The following is a 24367-nucleotide window of genomic DNA, read 5'->3' as shown; positions in this document are numbered from 1 at the left end:
AATTCGAAAGAAAATAAAACCTATCATATTTAATAAAATATCTCACCTATCATATTTAATAAAATGAGTAAATTTGAATTTGAATAACATTTTTGCAATTTTTTTTTCAAATAAATTGTTTATTTTAAAGAAAATAAAATTTTAAATTTGTAACAAATACATATAGATAGCACTTACATTTGCATAATTTAATAAATTATTTTTTTTTATTGAAATATTATAAATCTAGTCGAAGTACAAAGTAATATAAGCAAACAATGTATCAATTAAAAAAAAAAAGATATGTGAATTTCATCAAATTTGTAATAGCTGTTTCAAAAAAAACTTTAACGCGAAAAAAAAGGTAAATATGTTTGCGAAAAAAATTTTTCTATGGAAGTATTTTTTATCTAATTATCAAATTTGTTTCATTTAACTTCAATATTTTTAAAGTCGAAAGCTTTTTTAATACACAATATTTTTATTTATTTTTGTAATTTTTGTTTTATTTTAAACATACATAATATATAATATAGCTGTTATAGTTTTAAATTTTTAAAATAATCTTTTTAAAATACCTTTGTGATTCGATTTTCATATTTTTTTCTAATTCTCATCGTTTTGTCTATAATTTAAAAAATGATAAAAGTATGAAACTTCTTTCTTTAAAATCATTTAGATACGGATAAAGAATCTAATCCTTGGTTCAACTTTACTTTTTTCTTTCTCAATTATTATGAATAAATAAAAAGACTTAGTGGAGCTTTTAAAGCTATATGATTTTAAATGTTTTCCAAATCATTTATTGATATCTAAAAAACGAGTTTGTAATATGTTGCTGTTGCTGTGATTGGGATGACGATGCTGGAGGTGGTTCTTCATCATCCCGTAAAGCTTGTAATGGAGCTGCTTCTGATTTACCATCACCAGTTGGTGAATTTGAACACATTTCAAAAAATTTTTGTGTTAATTCAATTAAACTACTATCATCACAGATTTCTGGATAGGTTGGTTTCTAAAAATATAAAATATACGCATATCATTAATAATAATTTAAATTTTTTTTAATAAAATTAATCACTCTTAAAATTTCATGTTCCCCTCTGAGATTCTGCCATACTTCTAATGTATGACTATAATGAGCCCATTTATCAAGTTCACCTAATCTATCATATATATGACATAAGCCAATGTAATCATATTCTAGTCCTGAATAAGCTTTTCCAAATAAACGGAGACCTGAAAATTTTCATATTGAATAAAAATGTTCTTTTAAAATGGAAACAATATATTGTTTTAATTAAACTCACTTATTTCAATACTTCTCAAGTATAATTCTTCTGCTTCGTGATACTTCAACATGTGATAATTATATAATGAAGCTAAATGACCAATACTTAAACCAACTTCATAATCATATGGTCCTAGTAAATCAGTTTTGATTCTGATTGCTTTTTTATGCATACGTTCAGCTTCTTCAAATCGACCCATACTTTGATATAAACGACCTAAATTTCCATAGTGTTTTGCAGTTTGGACGTTTATCTCACCAAATGCTTCTAGCGATAACTTCAATGCACATATGTGCAATTCTTCTGATTCTATTAACAAACCCTCCTCATCTTTACCATCTGATACTGCCATTTTGTCAAGAGCGATTTCTTCCAATAAAAGTGCTTTAACTCGTTTTGCAGAAGCCAACATTAAATGATTACTCGGAACTAAATTTTTCATCAATTTAACGGCCTTTTCTACATTTTCCTTTGCTAATCTAAAATTTCCTGAGCTGTACTCATATACATAATAGGCATACGAAAGATCTTCATGTGCTATTGCGACATGGAAATTGTTATCACCAAATATATGACGTTTAATACTAAGTGCTTCTTCGTATATATCAACACTTTGTGATACTGAATCAACATTTAGTAAGAAGAAACCGTAATCTAATAACGCATCCGCATATTTTTGATGATGACGTCCAAACTTGATTCTAACCAATATGATAAAACATTAAATTATGTACATATATTATGGAAAAAAATTTTTCTTACTTAGCTCTACGCAAAGCTTGACAAATTAGCATATTAGCTCTTTTAAATTCACGTTTTACAACACAAGATCTGGCAGCCTGACGCAAAACATCAATCACAATTCTAAAAAAATGAACTAATTTACTGACAAGTTAAAAAAAAATATGAACAATAGATACGAGGTTAAATATGAGAATATTATGAGAAGTAATTTTTATCTTGCGAAACAGAAAAATTATTTTACTTACTTTTCTGGAGTTGTTGAATTTAAACAATTCAATGCCTTTATACTCCACTCATAACTTTTCGTATATTCACTTCTAGCAAAGAATAACACCGATAATTGCGCATATATATTAGCTAATAATGATTTAGGCAAAACATAGGATGTTGTTGTAAATTTATTCAAAAAGCTACTATTTGAAGACTTTACAAGATCCATAATAGTCTGATAAGTACGATCAGCCGATTTAAAACTACATAAATTTGCTTCTGAATGTAACAATCTTTAAGGGTAAAACGTTTTAATTAAAAATTAATATTCTTTCTATTTAATTTTTACTAACCTTTGCAAACAATCCAGACGTAAAAGTAAAGTAGATTGAGTTAATTCACATCGTTCTAAACGACTAGCAACACATGATAAAATATTAATACTCTCGGATAACCAGCCGGCTTCTGATAAAAATGAACCTAGACGTAAACCAAAATCAATTGCATTATCATCGAAATCATCGCTAAATGTTTGATATGTTTGTGATATTATTTCAGAAGTATTCGATAGCTGAACTTTTGGCATCATCACATAACGCATTATAAATTTATTTTGTAATTGAGTTGCTAATGGTTTACCGCTGCTCATTAGAGCTGATAAGCATTTAAATAGCTTTTGGCGTGCTGCACTAATACGTAAAAGTCGACCAAATACTTCTAGATCAGTCAACTGTTCATTTAACATATCACGAAGTTTATTTTTTCTTGCCATCTGAAATTATAAATATTTAGAATGCTTTATAATCTTGTTTAAATTCATTATTTTTATTTTTTTATGTAAACTGAAAATTTTCTAAAAATTTTGAGTTTTTTTGTCGATAATTTCATTTACATTAATTCACACATTGTATGCTACATTTTAAGAGTAATTAAATAAACATAAAAAATACTAGTTCTAACACTAATATTTAATTCACATAAGGAGAAGTGCATAATAACAATAATTAAAAGTAATTTATTTATATGTGTTTAAAACTAGAATAACCCAGACAATGTAACTCAAAAAATTTATTGCTTATGAAAATCGAATTTTTTTTTGTAAATAAAAAAATATTGTTTGCTTTCTTTTGGTGGACTAAGATTTATCTGCACCCGCACTATGTGAATAGAGCTTTTTAATCAGTTCGTTAACATTGAATTTAATACAACGTTAAAATAAAAATTATATCAGTATTTAATAAATTTTATTGATTCTCTGAATTTCGAAATAAATTTAAGTTTAATACTAAATTTAGTTACTTTAGAAAAAAAATAAAATCAAAAATTGATCACGACTCATTCAAAATCTTCTTCCTCAAAAATAAAAAAAAAATCTTGAATGTACAAATCTCCATAAAAATCATTACAATGATATTGAAAACGATATCGTTTCCTTGTTGCAAAATTAAACTATTACCCTATTAAAAAATAATACAAAAATCATCAGCATAATTACTTTGGTATGGGTTTATTTGGTATTCTTTGTCGGTAGCTTGTTCACAAATAAGTACGAATTTTATATATATACATATATGTATATACATATATATACCCATACGCATTATTAAATTTTTATTTATTTCAATTTTGCTTCTAGTATTCTTTTGAATACTAATTAATAATATTGTTTAAGTAACTACATTCTTTTTTATACAGAGTGCTATCTTTAGGTTTCAGCATTATCATTTAGTTTAATGATAATGAAAAATAAAAAATTTATTTACTCAATTGAGATTAATTTTAATTAAAAGTTGAATTTATTTATCGTTTTTTGAGAAAAACATTCATTTCAATCTATTACAGATAATCTAATATAGAAAGTTTGAAAGTTTTGGAATAAATTCATTTTATTGTTGTTAAAACTTAAAAACATTTTGAATAAGTTTAAATATCAAAATATATCAAATATCAAAACTAAATAAACTGAATTGTCTATAAATTATCCAAATTAGAAATTGAATTTTTGGTATAAAATTTATTTAAGGAATTTAATTATTTTTTGGATTCTTAATTTTAAAAGTTATAATAGAACTTTTGCATCCTGTACCATTACTTTTTGCTGCTGTTTGTACATACATCCATACATATGTGTAAACATGTAGTTTTTTAAATGTTACGGAACGCTTAAATAATTTTTTCTATTTACATATTGAGTCGAATAGTTTATCGTATTTAAGAAAAACGGCCATAAATATATTTCTGATAAAGCTTGTGTTGTAAATTAGCAACAAATATAAACGTTAATATGAAACACATTATTTCTTTTTGCGAAAAGCATGGTGTTAATATATATTATTATATAGCAATCTTTTTAGAATAGGATGAATTATTAATACTTTCGTCATTTATTTTCCTAAATATTGATTAAATTTAAAAATTTTTGGATTTAAGAGAGCGTAGAAAAGAAATTAAGAAGTCATAATTTTCCAATGTAGTCTAATTACTAAATATACGTATTGTTTGTTTGGGTAATGTTTGATCCAGCTTCATGCTTATATAACTGAATAATTAAGATTCTTCTACCTAATTGTTTATTTTAATTTTGGACAGGCAAGCATTTATTGTTATAGAGAAAATCAGTAATTTTTGTTAAAAGTTAACGTATACCTATTTGTTTTTGGTTGTGAAGAAATTAGGAATAACGTTGAATATTCCATTTTAAAAACATTTGCCCAATTACTAAATAAATGTGAGGAATTTTCTTTGTTTAAGAAAATATTTTAGTTTATGTCTTTTTATGAACAATGCGCATTTATATTTTCCCTGATAGAAAAATCACTAACATCACGAAATTTTAGCAAAACTTTCTTAAAATTTACATTTGTACATGATGCATGTATGTGTGTACATATAAAATAAAAAAAATTAAGTAAATAAAGTATGAACACAAAAGAAAAATTAAAATTGAAATTTTGCCAAAATATAGAAAACAATGTTTTTAGAATAAAAAATCAAAAAAACAGGGAAACAGGCATTTTTACGATTCAAGAGTGTTATTATTTACAATTTATACATATTTGTTATTTGGATTTTTTTTTCCATTTTCAGTCTTCCAAAAATAAATTTAAAATGAAAAGAAATTCATAATTTTCTTAATCGAAATATCGAATTTATTTTACTTTCAGGAAAAAGAAGAAAAATATGTGTATTTTAAGTGATATTTAAAAAAAATTAAAATATATGTTTGTAGGTATAGATATAATTTAATCAAAGCTGTGTAAAAGGAAAAGTCAAAGGCCATATAAACACCATGTTTTCCATAAGTGAACGACACAAATTTGACAAAAAAAAAAGCGGCGGAATATATTTACTAAAATTAAGTATATTTGACTACATTTTTAAAATCCGCAATAATTACTGGAATATCAAAAATAAAACAAAAACAGATATTTTAATTCGCATCTACATATACAACTGTACCACTACAAAATTTCTCTTTGTTGTAAGTTTTCTATAACAATTAATGACAATAGGATAAGTAGGTATTTAAAATGCATCAGTTTTGAAATTAAATCACCAATTATCAAATATAATGATACAATTTTTTAATCACTAAACATTGAAAGGAACCATAGAGGAATAGCTGGCAGGCTAGCTAATCCAACCAGATAAAAACTAGAAAGAGCAGTTTAATTTACCAAAAACAATAAGTACATTAATCGTATTAAGTTAAAAATAGACCTATATCTATCTTAGTACAAAAAAATTCAAACTAGATCTCGAAACAAATACGAGTTAATATAAAAGAAAGTAAAAATATATTGTTCATAAAAATAAGTGAGAACAAAATAATTGTGAAGTTGAAGAACAAAAATATTTAACTTTGGCTGGATTACCTTTTCTCACTGAAAATAAACAACTTTAAATTAAAAATTTTTATGCTAGATAGATAGATAGGTAGGTATATATGTGTCTATTACAAAAAAGTATCTGGTTACCGATTAACAAACAAAATTTTAAATCAATTTAAAATACTCTCACTTTTCACAGTATGCATAAGTTGAAATCAAAGAAAAATATAAGTAGAAAAAAAAATGCAAACTATGCTTGTATTAAATTTAACTTTTCTGGCAGTTCTTTTTGATATCAAAACGATTAAATATATTATATATGTATATATATGTACATTGGTGTAAGTATATAAGTGTGTGCTCATAAAACCAATATGTATTACATTATTCTTATATCATGCGTCACTTTGTTATTTTTTTTTTAATAAAATTCGGAAGCCTAAGGAAATTTTTATGTGCTCTAAAACTTTTTAAGAGTTTTCTTTTCTTGTATTCACTTTTTATATAAAAAATTTTCTATTTACCTTTGCATAGATATCGGCCAAAACTATAGGTGGCAAATGTTTTAAATATTTTACTTTTTCCAAAGATTTTACATCATAATTTAAATTAGACACATACGTGGACAAGCATTCCTTGTAAAGTGTTTGTGGATTCATTTTGAAATTTTATTTAATAGGTAAATAACATTTATTTTTAATTTATAATATCATCTATTTTATATACCACATCTAAAGTTTTATGTATGTATATAACTTGTATATTATTTAGTGTGTATTAATTTTCTAGTGACTATTTTTTGTTCTTTTTTTTTAAATTACCACAGTTGTATTTAACAAAAAAATTATTTTTAACTTATTATATTTCTAAATTTAGTTGAAAAAAATCAATAGTTAAAAATATTTTCACTTTTTCAATAACGAAAATTTATTTTAATGTACTTTTTATCGAAAATTTCCAAATTTTACAAATGACTATCCACCATAAAAAGCAATACAAAAAATTTATTTAAAATGAAATCAGTCAAAATGAATAAAGACTTCTTGCTTGCCTGAACAAGTCCCACAAGAATTGATGACATTTGAAAGACAAAATAATGAAAATAAAAAAAGAGAGGTAGGAAAGTAAAAAAAGAATTATATTCAGTAACAGCTGATTCAATTCAGCTCTTGCTTATAATACAATACATAGTGATTCAGCAAATTGACAACTAAAAAAGTGCTGTCGTTGTTAGTAGTTACTGAATTGAATTGAAAAATTTAATCTGTAAATCTGTCGGTAAAAATTTCAATAAACTTAAATGAGATATTAAAATGATATTAAAATATGACATTAAAATAATTAAAAGGATGTACAATTAAAAATAATTTTAATAATGATTCTTCAATGTTGTTAACATTAATAACAATTACTACTATTTTATTTAACTATTATATTTAATCTGAGAAATCTGATTTCAAAAACGAACCAGATAGAACTTAATTCTCTCATTTAATAATTTTTTTAAATTTAAATTGTTTTGAAATCTATACTGCGATCTCGATGAAATCTGACTACTTTTTTTCAACCAAGTAAAATTTGATCTGAGTTTTATGTGTAAAGTAAAAAATGAAAACACACTGAGTTATCCTATTAGAAAAAATAAGTTTTCCTTAAGTTTTTATTTTTTTTAGTTAAAATTGATGTGCCTTGTAACTGTGAACATATGTAGTTCATATTTAAATGTCACTTAATAAACGATTTCTTTGGTCGCTGTCATAATTTTTACAAAAAACTGAATGAAAGGGAAATTGAGTGGAAAACAAGAACTACCATTCGCTAAAGAAAAAATGAGCAAATGAGAGACAGCTGTGTCGTTTGCCTTTTTGTGAACGATGACACCGAATTTAGCCCTATAAAATTACAATGCACAATGGCAACTATTTTTAACAGTTAATTTTTTAATGATCTCCATTTTTTAATTACTAACTGTTTTATACACCTTCAGACTCCCACAGCACAAATCAATTATAACGGCATCACAAATTTGTACTCTCCTTTGTCATTTCTCTGATTTTTTCCCATGTTCCCTTTTTTCGCACTTGTATGTACGGATGTTAATTAAACTTCAGCTTTTTTTAAGATCTTTTATTTCTTAAAATATTACTTTTAGTTATTTTTATTTTTTTTTCAATTGTTTATGATAAATAACATAAGTAAAATTAAAAATTACAAATTCATGATATAAAAAAAATTCTTATGTATTTTATTAGAAACGTTACAAAAGTATTAATCAATTTTATAAATATTCAAATTTTAATTTTTTTTTAATAAAAATTTTAATTGAGATTTACATTTATTCGATATCGTAGTTAAATAAAAAACGATTATAACAAGTATTTCTTTTAATTATTGTTTTGATAAACATAATGTATAATAATTTTATGTAAAATCATTGAAAAATGAGTAATAGAATACTTTGCAAAAAATATATAATGAATATTATTTCAATAAATATTATGATACAAAATTAGTGAAGCAAAATTATTAATTTATTTAATGAATCTTTAATTATTTTTCATGAAATATTTTATTTTTTTTTCATTATATCATTAACATATAAACATAAAAACAATTATATAATATCAAAGTGATTTTATTTGATTAGTTAAAAAAATATATTTTAAATAGTAATTGAGTGATGTTTTTAATAAAAATATAAAAAGAAACACAAAAATAAATACAACAACTTTATAGCAGCCGTTTAAAATAAGTAGAATACAATTTTTTTTTCTTTTGATCAATTAAATTAAAAAAATTTATATATGAAATAAATATTTTTTAATTCAATATTTTAATTTAAACATAAAACCAACATTTGATTTTGAATTCGTCTTTGAAAATAAAAGTACATTTTTATTGATAATATTTTCCCATTTATTCAAATAAATATTATAAATTTTTAAATGGGATCCAAAATAGATCTAAGAGTAGAAAAAAATCTTAAAAAATAATTTTACGAAATTTTTAATAGTTCTCATCTCAATATTTATAAAATAACTGATTAGGCAAATTTTTTAATAATTATTTTTTTGTGTGTGTTTTAATATTTTGATAACTGAGTTTTGTGTGTTAAATATATTATTAAAACAAGATATAATATTATAATAATATTTAATAATTATATTAAAAAAGTACGTAAATAATAAAAACAATTTTATTTCTTTTTTCTGTTTAATTTTTTTAAAACAGAATTTAATTTAACAACAATATTCAATATGGAACAATGGTTTTATAGTATTTATGTGCAAATAACAATCACTATATTAAAAAAATTTGTATAAAAAATATTATTAATTTTTTTAAAATTTCTACTTTTAAAAGTTATGCTCTGATATACTGAAAAAATAGTGTTGTATAGAAAAATATTTTTATATTTATATTAAGATTGAAACCTTTTTACATTTAAAAGACGTGTGACATTAAGTTAAAAAAGGAAAATTTTAAAATGAAAATGCCTAAACTTTTCTTCACTGACAGTTACGAAAACGCCTATAAATACTTTGAACATAAGTGAAAACACATTTCCAATCTGGCCTTTTCATAACAACCATATCTTCGACATCTAGTAATGGCGCTATCCCGGCTTTTTCACTAAAAAAACAAAAAAAAAATATAACAATGTTTATCTTAGCTATATTTACATAATAATTGTTTTGTCTTCATAAATTTTATTGTAATTATAAAACTTACTCAGCCACTCGGAAAGCGAGTTCAAAATTTTGTCTGCGCATTTTTGGATTTAATTTTGAGTAATCGAAAGTATCAGGTAAGAAATGATGAATTAGAGCACAAAATGCCATACCATCGTTCCAACTTGTGCTAAAATTTGTTATTTGAACGTTCTACAATAAAAACAAAAATAATATTTTCAAAATGACATTAATTCCTTTTTAAATATATTACCTATACTCAGGTGCTTTAAAACTACATACATTATATAAAACTATATACAAATGCATATATAATACATAATTATAATAATATTTACAGAACACAATTATTAATATGAAATTATAATGTATGTATGTTTCAGTATTTAACAGTAACCATAAAAAATTACATCCCTTTAGAAATAACCTTAAGAAAACATTATGTCAAAGGCAAAAGAAAGCAAGAATTTACAAAAAATATAAAGAATATTTTAAACTTTAACCAGTTTTAGTTTTAAGCAATGATTCAAAAAAAATTGTACTTTGAAGAAAAAGCATTAGGAAGCTAGCAGTAATGAAAGAGACTTAAGTATAAGTATGTTTCATAATTGTTATTTAAATGTTATTTCTGAAACGCTTTGATTCTACTAAAATTAAAAATTTTCATTCTTAAATTGTTATACTTTTATTAATATTAACGACATATTATATAAAATAACATTTGCAAGAGCAAAAATAGTTCAACTTTTTTTTAATAACTATACAATTGAAATTCGATCTCTTTTGGTTTTGGCCAATTTTGTTTCGTCTTTTCAACCAAATTAGATAAAACAGTTCAATATGCCAAAACAAGCCGAATTTTATTTAAGTACATATATTATTTTATTCAACACAATTTAAAAACAATACTACATTTAAATAACAAATGGAAACACAAATTGATTTATGTTACCATTAAAGTATATTAGCGCCATTGTAAATAGCTTCTAAACTTTATTTTAAAATAAAGTTTAGAAGCTATTTAAAAACTTCTAAAATTTATATATATGCTATATGTAAACTATATAGTATATATATAAATTTTAGAAGTAGCTATATAAAAACTTCTAAAATTTTGAATTTTGGATAAGATAAACTAAAAATCCAAAAAAAAACTAAATCAAATTTGTCCTTTAGTGTTCATAGGTTCGCATCTACTTTTACATTATAAAAGAAAAAAATATAGGATAAAATCCAAATTGAAGGGAAAAGGTTAATTGTTGCATGTTTCAAAAAAAAAAATTGTTATTATTAAATAAAACCACTTTTGTTTCAATATTTTTTTGTCGTTTTTTTTTTGTAAAAAATCTGTACCTCGTATTCCTTGGTTTTTGATTGACACCACTGTAGAAGTTGTTCCTTTGCAGTGGCTGCACGTTGAGCCACTGCAGGGTCGGTAAATGCAAATATTGGTGCACCTCGATTAGCACCCCCAGGTGTATTTGGTGTTTTTTGTGGGGAGCTGTATACACACATACATATACATGTTATATGATTTATTTACGGTTTTATTATATTTGTTTTTATTTTTAAGTAAATTTTATTATAAAAAGAAGGCTCAACGAAACTTATTAAACTAGCTATTAAAAAATATTTTTTCTAATATTTTTTAGTTACTCTAATTTTGTCTAAATATTGTTAAATTAATGAAAAGCTTCTAAATTTTGAATAAATCTTTTGTATTTTTTTTTATAACTTATTGAAATCAAGGTAGGTTTTGTGAAATATGCATGTGTTTTTTATTTTCTGTTTTTCTTATAAAAACAATTTTGAATTGTAAATAAAGTTTGTTTTTTCTCAAAATTTTAATCGTTTCGGAATTTTCATGAAGCGGGGAAACATTGAATACTGAAGCTTTTTTCTTATGTCCAAATTAAATTTTCCTTATATATATTTTGATTTGATTCTAGCTTTTTTAAGAAGTTAAATTTCTTCATTTCTACATATTCCGTTTTATTCTAATTTTTAACTTAAATAAAATTTAAAATTTTTAAGAAACTTGAAAAATATTTTTTAGAAGGCAATTTAAACTCTGGGTCAATCCAGCAGTTGAACGTTGGAAATATTATCGTTTAGACAGTAAATCGATTGTTCTTACAAATCAATTCACACGCCTACCAATATGCAGATTTGATGTCAAATTGATTTATGTATTGCCTAATCAACAATTCTCAATATGGAATAATATAGAAGGCAAGTTAGTTTGCATTCCGGTAAATATACATAGGTTTAGGCTATGACATCAGTAGAGATGTTTCGTTTTCGAAATTCTGGTAATATGAATATTTCAAAAATTGAAAGTGATTTAAGGATTTAATATAAGATCTTGCCTTTAGCAAAAATTTGGATATCATAAATTATGATTTAAATTAAATTAATGACTGTGTTTTTTTATCTACTTTTTAGATAATTAGGTGTACTCAATAAAATTATTAACTTCCATTTCATTTACATTTAGTGTTTATAAAGACCCTTTTTCATTTAATTTATTCTCAAAAAAATATTTTTATATAAAATGACGGAGGTAAAAATTTGTTTCAACATGCTATATATGTAAGTGTTCCAGTTGTACAACAGTCAATTTTTATTTTGTCAAAAATGTCTTACTCGTATGTTGTTTTAGCTTCTTTAACAAAATTTGAACGCAATCTAATTACTTTTTAACTACTTAATTAAAAAAATAATAAGAAATTTATTTTTAATATAGTTTTAAGCTACTATTAACGTAAAAATAGTATTAAATATAGCATTAAAAGAGTAATTATAATTTTGAAAATTAATTCATACCGCTACATTTCGCCCATAGTAAATAAGTTTTGAATAAGAAAGCTTGTTAGATATTTTGTAAACTTATTTTTTATTTAATGTTACAAAACAGAAAATTTTTTTTGTAAAGAGTATTAAAAGAAAATGTGATAAAATGTACCTGTTTCTTTACTTCTTAACAATGCTTAATTTTATAATGAAGAAAAGAACCAAATTTAATGTTTTAAAATTTTATTTATTTTTAAATGGCATCTACATACTTAACAGGAGTTACTATACAGCAATAGTGTTAGTGTTTTATATTAATCGAATAGAATATTCTATGAACCGTTTCTGTAATAGTAACACTTAATTTTTGAGTATTTAATTAAAAATTTAAATCAAGTTTTAAAATTCAACTTTTATTAGCTTTAGTTTTACGAACTAAAAACTTTTGGAACAGCCATAATTTACATATATTTAAAATTGAAATACATGCAAAGTAATGAATTGAGAAATTTTTTTTTATAAACAAGTGTGTACGCCAAATATGAAAAAAACATAATAAAATTTCCTCACGATCAAAATAAATGAAGCAAATATTCTTCAGTCTTATAATTTTGAAATAATGTAACTTATTATTCCAGCTATGTAAATGAAGGGATTGACTTTTCGAATGATTAACATTGAAAAATTTTCAAGAATTATTTTAATAATGATATTCGTTCTACAATAGTTCCATACAGTTTGGACAAAATGGAAAAATACATAAGTTTGAAATTTAAATGATTAAGAAGAGAAAACATGAAGAGTTTCTAGTTATTTATATATGTATGTAAAATAAAAGTATAGTTTTATAAAACACGAGTATCTACTCATAATAGTATTATCTGTGAGATGATCATAAAATTTTTATATGCATGTTGTCAATTTTATTAATAAAATAAGGAAACTTACTTTGGTGATTGTATTGAATTTTGTTTGTCAAGTTGTTTAAATTTTGCAAATGGTGAAACCGCTTTTGGTGCGGCACTTGATCCAGTGATAGTTCTTGTTGTCACTAAAATTATTTTGTAATTAATATAAAAATCAAAAAATTAGAATGATGTGTATTCGTTGTTAATACAAAAAAAACCTTTAAATGTGTTTACGTATGTAAAATAAAATTTTTGATGTAATTATTCATAAATAAATATCGAATGAATCGATACTACAGAAATTTTGAAGTTTATATGATATAATTTGATAAAAGATATTATATAAGGTTTTCGATTCTTTTTATACTACCTTTAGTTGTAGTTGTTACGACAGCACCATCTTTTTCTTCTGTTTTGGTTGTTTCAGTAAAGTTCGATTCTAAAACGAGATTATAGTAAAAATATTAATTTTTTATTGAAACAGTTAGAAATTTCATTTTGTAAATTTAATACACGAAACTCTCTTATTTGTATTTATAATATTTTACAAAATACAATTATTTATAGCTATTATGTACAAAATATTTACAAATAATTAATGAGAATGTCAAAAGACTTTTAAAAAAGTTACATAAATAAGTACAGTTTATATTTTTGATAAAAAAAATTGAAAAAACATAAACCTCGTAGTTAATAATTCTATAGCCTACAACACTGAAAAACAAAGAAAATTATAGTACATTAGAATAAAACTTTAAAGTATTTATTTATAAATATCCAGCTAAAATATTTTAAAAGCATTTTGTTTTTAGTACACAGTAAATTGTTGAAGTTGGATAAAGTTAATAATGGGAAAGATACCTAAAAGCACGGAATAAGTACATTTTCACTACAATAATTAAATACTTTTATAGATTAAAAATAATGTTAAAATATCAGTTTTATATTTTGTTCTAAATGGGTCAAAGAAAAGGGACATTATGGTTTTATTTTAAGTTTTTATTTGCGGCAGCTGAGTTATTAAGAAATCCAAATAAGCATTTTTAAGAGCACAAACAAGTCAAGCAGTTTAAAAGGCTTAATACAAAACAAGACAAAACAAGAAACTTTTACAAATTTTTTCCTTAAAATCATTAGGTGTTAAAAAATATCTTCCATGTCTCCAATAAACATTCATGTTTTAAGTTATTAAATATGACGTTTGAAATACTTCTTATATATTAAAGTTAACTCATGTTACTAAAATCTCAAACAAAAGTTTGTAGGTTCGAAATTAAAATTTAAGTGAAGAAAGAAAATGAATTTGAAATTATTTAAACAAATATTCACATTAATTTTTAAAGTAATTTTGCTTCCTTGGTTTTGCTTCCTTCCATATTACCATTGGTAGCGTTTAGATTTTGTAGATTATGATTTGTATTGATTTTAAATTTACTTGAAGAGGAAAATAATCTCTGAATCAAAGAAAATTTTATTTTGAGCAAATCATTTAGGAAAAAAATTGTTTTTCTGTTTCGTGAGAACAGTTAAATTAATAAAGCAATTTAATTATTTTAAAAAACATATTTTATATACATACAAATAAAAAAAGAACAATTTCATTAAAAACAGATTCAACAATCAAAAACACATTAAATTCCCTAATTACGAGGGCACACCATAAAATTTTATTGAGAAAAAACAAAGAAAAACGAAAACAACACGAATAAAAAATTTATAAAAAAGGAGAGCTTACAAATTCGAAAAATTTCAAAAGTTCCAATTATCAACTCACAATTTGTTTTTATATTTTGTTATTTGGAAGTTGCCGTTGATTTTGTGAATTATTTTCTTGTTGTGCACATGAAGATGAGTAATATTTCAAATTTCATAAATATTTTTGAGTATTACGTAAGTTGATTTTTGTTTTTGTAACTCTCATTGTAGAATTTCGATAAATTTTAATTGAATTTTCCTCAAATTTATAAAAGGTTGTCAAATGTTTTTTGGATTTTATTTTGCTTACAATTTCGAATCGAATTACGTTTACAAATTTAATAAAAGAAGAATTTAGAAATTTTTTGATTTTTATAATTAACGTATGTTGTGTGAAAGGTGCGTACTGAGAACGGAAAAATGATTTGGTGAGAAGATGTATGTCTAAGTTTATTTTTAATTTTCCAGCTGCTTTTAATTTTTTCACATCACATTTCATGTTGTTGCTGCAATTACTTTTGCAGGTACGAAAGTCATTAAATTTTTTAACTATTTGATAATTTTTAAACACAACCAAGCAAAAACATTTTTATAATTTTTTTTTGTAAGTAATTTTTAAAGCAACCATATATGTCCCTTTGTTGTGATATTTTACAAAATTTTGTTTAATATTTAATTTTATAGAGTTTATGATATTTCTTAAAAACTAATTTACATTAAATTAATTTTTTTTAAATTTATTTTTAAAAGTTTTACAATTGTAGTTAAAAAAAAATGGTTATTAAAATAATTTTAAAGTTTAACTTCAAATATAATTACACATTTTTAAAGATATTATAATTATTATAACAAGTAAAATATCTATATGGTTGTCTCTTAATAATTAAAATTAATTGAATTGAATTTCCCACTTGAGAATTATAAAGTTTTAATTTAGAAATACAATTTTTAAAAATCTTGTGAGTTTCTTTTGTTATACGTTTAGGCATGGTAATTCGTTTTCTTTTTTTTCAAAATAAAACAAACAAAATAGTTTTTCGATCAAGATCAGGCTCGATCCCATGCCGTTTGAGTATTTTCGGACAAACAAACAAATAAACAACGATGAGACAATATTTATAATTTCGAGCAAACCTTTTAGGTCTCTCATTTAATGTTTAACTGGAATGAATGAAAATAATTCTCGATTTCGAGTATTTTATTTCTATATGACAGGTGATAATTTCAGTTTTTTTATAAACGTTTCTACGATCCTAAGAGAATTTGTTCAAAAGCATCTTCAACATTACTTTCGTCTAATAAATTTAATTTATCTATGTGTGGCATTGTTTGACTGCGTACTAAACCAGTTGATGGCATTTGTTTGCCAATTGATGTTTTATCAACAGTACGTGTGCGATTAATTGAAGATTTTTTAACAAATGTACTTGACGTCATTGATGAAGATAATGACATTTTTTCATTGTCTGTTATATTTGTTTGTGATGAATTACGTGATAATGAATTAGGAGATTTATTACCAGAGAAGTATGCAGCGACAATATTCTGTTTTTCCGATACTTCATCACGATTTATACTACCTTCATACATTTTCGGTACAGCTAAAGTGTGACCTGACTTTGTACGACGTAATTGATTACCAACACCACTTTCACCGAATTTCGGTGATGGTGGTTTGGTTTGGTGTTGCAGCATACATATTTGATGCCATGAATCTGATTTACTTAGATTATTTGTTTTTACACTTGCTATATTTTTATTAAACAGTTGATCACTTGCACTTTCACTAACCCGTCGAGACATATTAGTAAATTGAGCTACATTATTGAAAACTATATTTCTTGGTATAATTTCCTCAATATTTTCTTCTTGCTCTGCAGCAGGTGTAGCTGGCGTTTCAATTATCTCTGGTTGACTTTGTTGTTTCTGAAGTTTTGCTAAAACACTTGGTTCAGACATTTTTCTTCCAGTTGATGTAGTAGTAGATGACATCTTTGACGCATTAGATGCAGATTCGCATTTTGTTATAGGTGTTTTATAGGCATTCGGTGTATAAAGATGTCTTTGCGGTGGGCCAAATTTTTTCAATATGGGTATGTCATCTTTAGGAAGGGAAGATTTAACAATATCCGGTGTGTCAGCTGGTTGAGACGATTTATATTCAACTTTTTCAACAACCTGTTGATTTTTTTGAGAAACTATTTTTGTAAAGTTTCCTTTGTTTTCCTCTTGTACTTCAGTTATTAATTTCTTGTTAGTCTGATAGATTTCTTGTTGCGTTGCAATTTTCTTTTGTGCCTTTTGTTTAATAATCTCAGTATTAGATGAAATTTTCTTCTGAGACAGAATAATTTGATTTTGTTGTTCATCAACTGTTGGTTCTTCAAGAGAACGTTGGCGCGCTTTCAAAGCTTGCTGTTTGGTAGTTTGTTGGCTAGAGTGAATTTCATGTTTTTGATTTTCATTAAATGTTTCAATTTTTGAAGATTTTGAAACTGACTGTGATTTTTCAGCAAAGTTTGAAACATCTGAATAATTTTTAATTGGTTTCAAATCTGAATATCCGAATTTAGGTGGTACAGTGGATTTCGCGTTTAAAACTGGAGTCGTTGGTTCCACTTTAGGGGCCGATTTCTTGCGGGCTGGTGGAGTAGGTTTATATTGTTGGAAGTTTTGTTGCTCTTGTTTCGGATAGGCTTCCTGAATTTGACGATGTTGTTCTAAGTTCTTTTGTATGTCTGAGTACTGATACAGATTTCCGTTGGCGGTATTATTTAAAGCACTTGGTTGATATTGATGATTGCCAGATTGCAATTTTTGTTGGTTTGAGTTCATATTTTTTAATTGTTGCTGTTTTTGTAGTTCAATTTTGTGCTGTTCTACTATTTGTTGTTGTTCGTATTCTTTTTGAATTTGTTGTTGGTGCAAAAGTCTCTTGTGCTCTTCGTATTCTTGTTGTAATCTCTGTTGCTCTAGCATTTTTTTATGCTCTTCATATTCTTTTTGCAATCTTTGTTGTTCCATCAATTTTTTATGCTCTTCATATTCTTTTTGTAATCTTTGTTGTTCTAAAATTTTTTTATGCTTTTCGTACTCTTTTTGCAGTCTTTCTTGTTCTAACTTCTGTTTATGCTCTTCATATTGATGTTGCTCTAATTTTTGTAACTGTTCTTGATATTCTTTTTGCTTTTTCTCTTGAGACAAATTTTGTTGCAATTGTTGTTGATATTGCAAAGTTTGTTGATAATCTGTTTCTGCTGAATTGTAAATTAAATTAGATTGAGGTGGAACATAAACTGGATTTTGTTGATAATGAGAAGGTGTCTGCGACGCAAACGGTTGTCCTAAATATTCAGGAGCACGATTGGTTTCCACTTTGGTTAGTTCTGGGAAAACTGGTTCTACTTGAGGTGCTTGGTAGGATCTACCGTCGGGAGACAGACATACTTCTGGTGTTGGTATTTGCTTTTGTGGTAGAATTTGTTTTTGACCCTTGTTTCTATCTTCAGCTTTAATATTTTTCATTGTAGAAAGTAAACTTTTTGCCACTGCAGATTTTTTACCATTATCACCAATCCTCTGTGTTTTATTTGCTGATACTGTTACAGCTTGCTGACTTACGGGTCCAGTCATTACTTTACTTTCTACTTTGTATTCAGTTAAAATTTCGGAATCAACTTCGTCGTCAGTTGTTATATCATGATGTGGATAACTAATTGGGCTGGCCATACTAGTAGTTGGGCTTGGATAATCAAAAATTTTTAGAGGGTATTTATGGCTTTCTGAAATTGTGTTCTGTGGATCATAAGTAGAACAAGTGTTTGTGAGAATTAATGGTTTATGATTCTCTGAAATAGTATTTTGCGGATCAAAAGTTGGACAAGAGCTCGTTAATACCAACGGTTGAGCATTAGGGTTGGTTAGAGAGTCTTCGCGGTTCCTAAACTTTGGAGTATATTCCTGTATTTCGTTATGAACTGGTACTGAAACTGGCATAATGCCGTAGTCTTGATCAGTTATTGGTGGATTATATTCTAAAGCAGGTTGTGATTTATGCAACTTCTGCGCATTCTGATATTGGATCAGTGGTTCTGGTTTTTGATTGGCTTGGTTATCATATTCGTAACTGTGGGAATTGTTATGTATATGAGGTGTACTTGCATAATATGTTGGTTGGGCATTATAAGAACTTTTAATATATGGATCATTTGCATCCGGTAAGGACGGTCTTTTCATATCAGTTAAATTAGTTCCATAATCCTTTTTTCTTTGATCAAATGCATTATCCTGATGATGTAAAGATGTTTGTCGGTGTAAATTACTTGGAGGTGGCGATTTTTTGTCATATTTCTCCGCCTTGCTGCGAATACGATTTTCCGTGCGATTTTTGCTTACCCAGGGTAGAGCTGAGGTCATTGGAGAAGTTGGAGTGGATCGTTTAACTCCTGCCCAATTATGCACTGGTGATGTTATAAAATGATGCGGCGAGTTTGGTGCTGAATTTTTACCTACAAGAGAAATTTTTTTGTTGGTTGATTGTTGTTGTGATTGCTGTGTCAGTATCTGTTGTGATTGATCATGTTCAAAGCGTTGTTCAGGATATGAACGAATGGCATTTGAAGATGGTTGATGATTTATATATGGATCTGAGTGAAAACGTGAATCGGTATGAATTGGTTTGAATTGTTCTTGGCTTGGCTGAAATATTTGCTGAGGTGGATCAACTGGTTTAAATACTGACTGAGAAGCATGTGAAAATTTATTTAATGGAATTGGTTTTGCTATATGTATTGCTGATGGCCGTTGAAGTGAAGGTTGTTGTTGAACTGGAGATTGTATGGGTGGTTTATGGATTGACATCTGCTGAGTTGGCGACTGAATTGGTGGTCTATGAAACGATTGCTGTTGAATCGGTGACTGTATAGGAGGCTTGTGAGTCGGCTGTGTTGAGTATTGTTGGATAGGTGATTGCATTGGTCGCCTATTACTCAAGCTTTGCGGCTGATGATGTTGCACAGGTGATGGAATGGGAGGTCTATTGAATGACTGCTGAATAGGTGCTTGTGTTGTAGGTTGCTGTTGAGAAACATGAGGCGGAACACAATATGAGTCAATGTTTTGATGCTCTTTTGTTTTAAAAGCAGAAGGTAATACATCACTGTTAAATGTTTTGTCCGACCAAGACTGTTTAGTTATTTTATCACTCGTGAAAGATGCACGTGGTGCATTTAATTGAATTTCATTTTTCTTCCAAAAATTTTTAGCGCTAGATATGGGTCCAGCTGGAGGTTTCCCTCTGAAGGAATTTTCAAAAGATTTTGCTTCAAATGCTTGTTTTATATTGCCGAATTTACTAGTCCAGTTGCTGACCGTTCTATTTGGATTATTCCAGGCTAATCCAGGCGCCGGTCCCTGCTTTTGTATAAATGCTAAAAATTTCATATCGTTTTCTGTTTTTGGTTCAAAAGCTTGAACAAATGATTTTGGTTTATTTACGCTAACTTGTACAGTACCTCTTAACCCTATTGATTTTGTTGAGTTAACACCATAATCTTCAGCTTCAGAATCAGATTCCATATCATTTATGTATTTCATTGGTTTCGGAATATCGATTGTGTTTGCCCGCTTCATCGCGAGTTTTTTATTAGAAAATCTATTCAAAGGAATATTACTGGGTTCAAAGTTTTCTGTTTTGTTAGTTTGATGAAAACTTCTATTCTGTGACTCGCTATAATCATGTGACGTTTCAGCATTGTGATACCCATTTGATATGTTTGATTCGGGTTGATAGTAGTTTTGTTGTTGTTGATCTTGAAGACCGGTTTGATATTGCGACCGCTGCTGCTGCTGTTGTTGTTGTAGCATTTGTTGCCCAACTGTAGATGAATAAGATTCCGATAAAGGACGTTTAGAATTTTGAACTAAATTTGTCGATGTTTGATCATAGTCTGCACTTTGTCGTTTGATAGGTTCTATTTGCGATTTCTTATCTCTTCGTTGAACTGGTGGTTGTTGTGATTGAACTACGGGGGTTACAATTTTAACTGAATTACTTTGTTGAGCCGCATTGCTGGGGACAAACTGGTTAGGACGATATAACGTTGTTGGAACCGTATCCCTAGTATTGGGTGTAACAAGTTGATCAGTTACTCCACTCACTTCCTTTTGATATGCTGTATTTTGTTCTTGTGAAGGCTGATTTTCGGATGATGATTGAGCAGAGGTACCTTCTGTCGTTACATTATGAGATAAATTCTGAATCAATATCATTTCCTCCATATAACGGCGTGCATCTGCTAATTCTTCTCTACTTACACCAACTGTGTGTCTATTCGCTCTACTTCGTCTTTTAGCAAAACGTTGACGATTCGACCCCCTGCAATTTTCACCTTCTGGTGAGGATGTTTCAACATTATTGGTGTTTATGCTGCTGCTAATATTTGCTAAATGGTTGGGGGCCGGTGTAGGTTCTTTAATTTTATCTGGAGAGGTCAAACCAGTCTGTAGGCGGCTAACAAGTGTTAAAAGAGCATTACGCCTCTTTAAATCAAGTTGAATGTCACTTGTGCCCTCTTTTAAAGATTTTTCTAAACGGGTAAGAGCCGCTGTAACTTCTGGTATTAAACCTGTATCATTTTTTATTGACTGCATTGAATCACGTAATCCGGCAGCAAGTAATTTTAAATCTTCCCCACTTTCTGTGCCCGAATCTTCAACATGGTTATTATTCGTAGAAATGCTATTATTTACATTATAATTTTTATTATTCATATTATTAGGATAATTATTACTATTAAGTGTATGTGTTTTTAAGGTGTTACTAGTTTTATTACTGTTTGATTTAGAATGACTAATGTTACTATTTTTAAGATTAGACATATTTGATTTTCTACTATGTGCTTGTTCCTTTTCAGGTGATGAAAAATGTAGTAAACCTTGCAACAAAGGTAACAAATCTTCTCCTTTCTCTTCGACGTCGTCTTCTTCTTGTTCTTCCTCTTCCTCTTTTTCTACCTCTTCCTCTTCTTCCTCTACGTCTTCCTCTTCTTTTTCTATTTCTTCGTTTTTATGTTGTTGTTTTTCTTCTTCCTTTTCCTTTTTCTTTTGTTTATCACTTGTACTTTTTATTTTGTTACTCTTATCGTTGTTATCACTAACTACACGTTCAACAATTATATTGTCTGTTTCTGTAATATATTTTTTATTTTTACCTTGTTTATTATCAGTGTCCTTTGTTGTTTTTGTTTCAGCTGTTATTTTAGTTGGTGTTGCTTCTTTTGTGAGAGTTTCTTTTGTTGAAGTTGTAGTCGTTGTTTTAGTGGGTGTTACACTTGTTCGTAATGGTTCAGTTTTAATAACAGTTTTAACAATTTCGGTTTTTGGTTTAGTTTTTTCAACAAATTTAGTTGTTGTTACAACTGTTTCAGTTTTATTATTACCGCAACCAACTTTTTTTGTTGTGGTCGTCGTTACTGATTTAATATTTTTATTTTTATCGGTGTCATCTTCATCACCATTATCATTGTCACTGCCATCAGTATCTGTCACTTCAATTTCTTCAATTATTTCTTCGTAGACACTGCTGTCATCATCAGAATCATTATTTTCAACTTCTACAATTCCAGTAGTTTTTCTTGAGTTTTGATGCTGTAATTGTGGTGGTTTTTTTGTTGCTTGCGAATTTTCCAGCTCAGCTTTTACACTGGCTACAATATCAGCACAAGCTAAAAATTACCAATTTTTGACACATTTCAATTTTGAAAGATTTAATGAAAATTTAGTTTTTGAAACAAATCAAAAATTCAAAAAAAAATATGAAAACGAAAAAACTAAAAAATGATAAAAACGAAAGAAAAAAAATTGTTTTTTTTTGTTGCTGAACATTCCAAATTTGAATAACGTTTAATTTTTTTGCTAATTTTGTTGCTTAATGAATGATGCTTCAATATTAATAATGAGATGCATTCGGGACAGGTTTTGTTTTACAATTTCTTGCTATTTTGTTGCATGTTTTTAGAGGGGCGGGAGGTTTCATGAATATGATATTTTTATCAATAATATTATTTTTGTTACTTTTGGTACATTGTTCCAATTTTGATGCTTTTGTGTTATATTTTATGTTTTTATTTCAAATAAAATAACAAAAAACATGGAAGTGGTGACGAACACAATATTATCGTTTACACAAATTCAAAGTTAGAAATAATTTTGTTTTACAAAAATCAAAAGCGAAGAAAAAATTTAATAATACCCGAATTATTAAGTACGCAAAACGCAAAACTTAATCGGAAAGCCGAATTGAATGTTAAAAAAAATTGAAAGGATGTTTTTTCTAAGGTTTGAATTTTTAGTTATTCTCATAAATCTATAGGGTGACTGCATAAAATTCTAACCTACATCAAAATTATTTTTCATTAATAATTTAGATTCAAAAACGTTGCCACAGAGTAATTTGAGGTAAATAGCTATAAAATTTGCTGTGCTTATTTATCTACATTATAACATATTCCACTTGGATTCGCGAATTGTAGCCTCTTTAAGTTATCATTATCTATACACGGTGTTTCGCTTAAGGTGGCAAATAATTTCAGGGATGATTCTTTGATCAATTTGTATGAAATTTGCATTTTTCGCATTTTTTTAAAAACATTTAACACGTTTACTGGTAAAACTATGAGAAATAGAGGGAAATGTTTTTGAGGTTACTTTTTAGATCTCATTGTAGCTCATCAAAAAAAGAAAACAAAACATAAAAACGCAAAAATTATGATTTATATACTTTGACGAGTTTTATCTCGAAAACTATGGCTCAAATAAAATTGAGCTGATATTGAGCAATCAATCTTCTGTAAAACAAGCCTCCAGCATTTACTCTATGATGCATCGCTTCGAAGTTTTTTTTCAACTCGAAAACGAGCATACCTGTTGGAAACGCTTTTTGCTGGAAATTAATCAAAGAATCATCCTTGAAGTTATTTGTCAGCTTATACGAAAAGTCCTGTATATCGATACGATTTTAACTTCTCACGTCATATTAATTACTTCATAAAAACCGTGTTGAAATTTAGTTTGTTTGTATACATATTGTGAAATTTTCCATTCCATTACCAAAAGACTAATTGAATTAGCTTTAAAATTCTTTTGAAATTTAAACTTTATTTAAAAAAAATCAAAAGGATTTGCCGAAATTTTTTCTATGAATTCATATACTCGTAAGGATGACT

At 26.6% G+C, this 24367-nt stretch overlaps 2 protein-coding genes across 10 annotated transcripts in view; both read right to left on the bottom strand.

Moving 5' to 3' along the window:
- Positions 1 to 557: 557 nt before the first annotated feature.
- Positions 558 to 7125, bottom strand: LOC129605235 (amyloid protein-binding protein 2). Of its 3 annotated transcripts, none has more exons than XM_055514861.1 (7): positions 6580 to 7125; positions 2579 to 2997; positions 2261 to 2518; positions 2034 to 2135; positions 1290 to 1972; positions 1061 to 1218; positions 558 to 994 (listed from the first exon to the last, which is right to left on the bottom strand). In XM_055514861.1, the coding sequence occupies exons 1-7, from the start codon at positions 6712 to 6714 to the stop codon at positions 782 to 784; spliced, it is 1968 nt and encodes a 655-aa protein (XP_055370836.1). In that variant the 5' UTR covers positions 6715 to 7125; the 3' UTR covers positions 558 to 781. The 3 variants fall into 3 exon arrangements, with proteins under 3 accessions (XP_055370836.1, XP_055370838.1, XP_055370837.1); XM_055514863.1 differs by lacking the exon at positions 6580 to 7125 and adding an exon at positions 3525 to 3547; XM_055514862.1 differs by lacking the exon at positions 6580 to 7125 and adding an exon at positions 3118 to 3376.
- A 1284-nt stretch (positions 7126 to 8409) lies between these two features.
- LOC129605632 (titin) overlaps positions 8410 to 24367 on the bottom strand; it is a 106067-nt gene continuing 90109 nt past the window's right edge. The window contains exons 11-16 of one of the 7 annotated variants that reach the window (XM_055515519.1): positions 22355 to 22867; positions 13819 to 13887; positions 13489 to 13591; positions 11101 to 11248; positions 9788 to 9939; positions 8410 to 9688 (exon numbers count right to left, since the gene is read on the bottom strand). In XM_055515519.1, the coding sequence (XP_055371494.1) occupies positions 9565 to 9688; positions 9788 to 9939; positions 11101 to 11248; positions 13489 to 13591; positions 13819 to 13887; positions 22355 to 22867 (1109 nt within the window). In that variant the 3' untranslated portion in view covers positions 8410 to 9564. Of the gene's footprint in view, positions 9689 to 9787; positions 9940 to 11100; positions 11249 to 13488; positions 13592 to 13818; positions 13888 to 15222; positions 19652 to 20302; positions 22868 to 24367 lie in introns of those variants that run through there. The other 6 variants (XM_055515521.1, XM_055515516.1, XM_055515520.1 and 3 more) reach the window with 6 other exon arrangements.

Source organism: Condylostylus longicornis, unplaced genomic scaffold, assembly GCF_029603195.1.
Source record: "Condylostylus longicornis isolate FDR11 unplaced genomic scaffold, ASM2960319v2 ptg000013l, whole genome shotgun sequence".
NCBI lineage: Eukaryota > Metazoa > Arthropoda > Insecta > Diptera > Dolichopodidae > Condylostylus > Condylostylus longicornis.
This window is presented reverse-complemented; position numbering and strand designations above follow the sequence as displayed.

What these genes read in the sequence shown, in the direction of transcription:
- LOC129605235 (XM_055514861.1), bottom strand. Translation starts at nt 6,714, where the DNA reads ATGAATCCACAAACACTTTACAAGGAATGCTTGTCCACGTATGTGTCT. An exon ending in CAAGCTTTGCGTAGAGCTAA is followed by an intron (nt 1,973 to 2,033) that starts GTAAGAAAAATT and finishes CATATTGGTTAG; the next exon opens with AATCAAGTTTGGACGTCATC. An exon ending in CTTGAGAAGTATTGAAATAA is followed by an intron (nt 1,219 to 1,289) that starts GTGAGTTTAATT and finishes GAAAATTTTCAG; the next exon opens with GTCTCCGTTTATTTGGAAAA.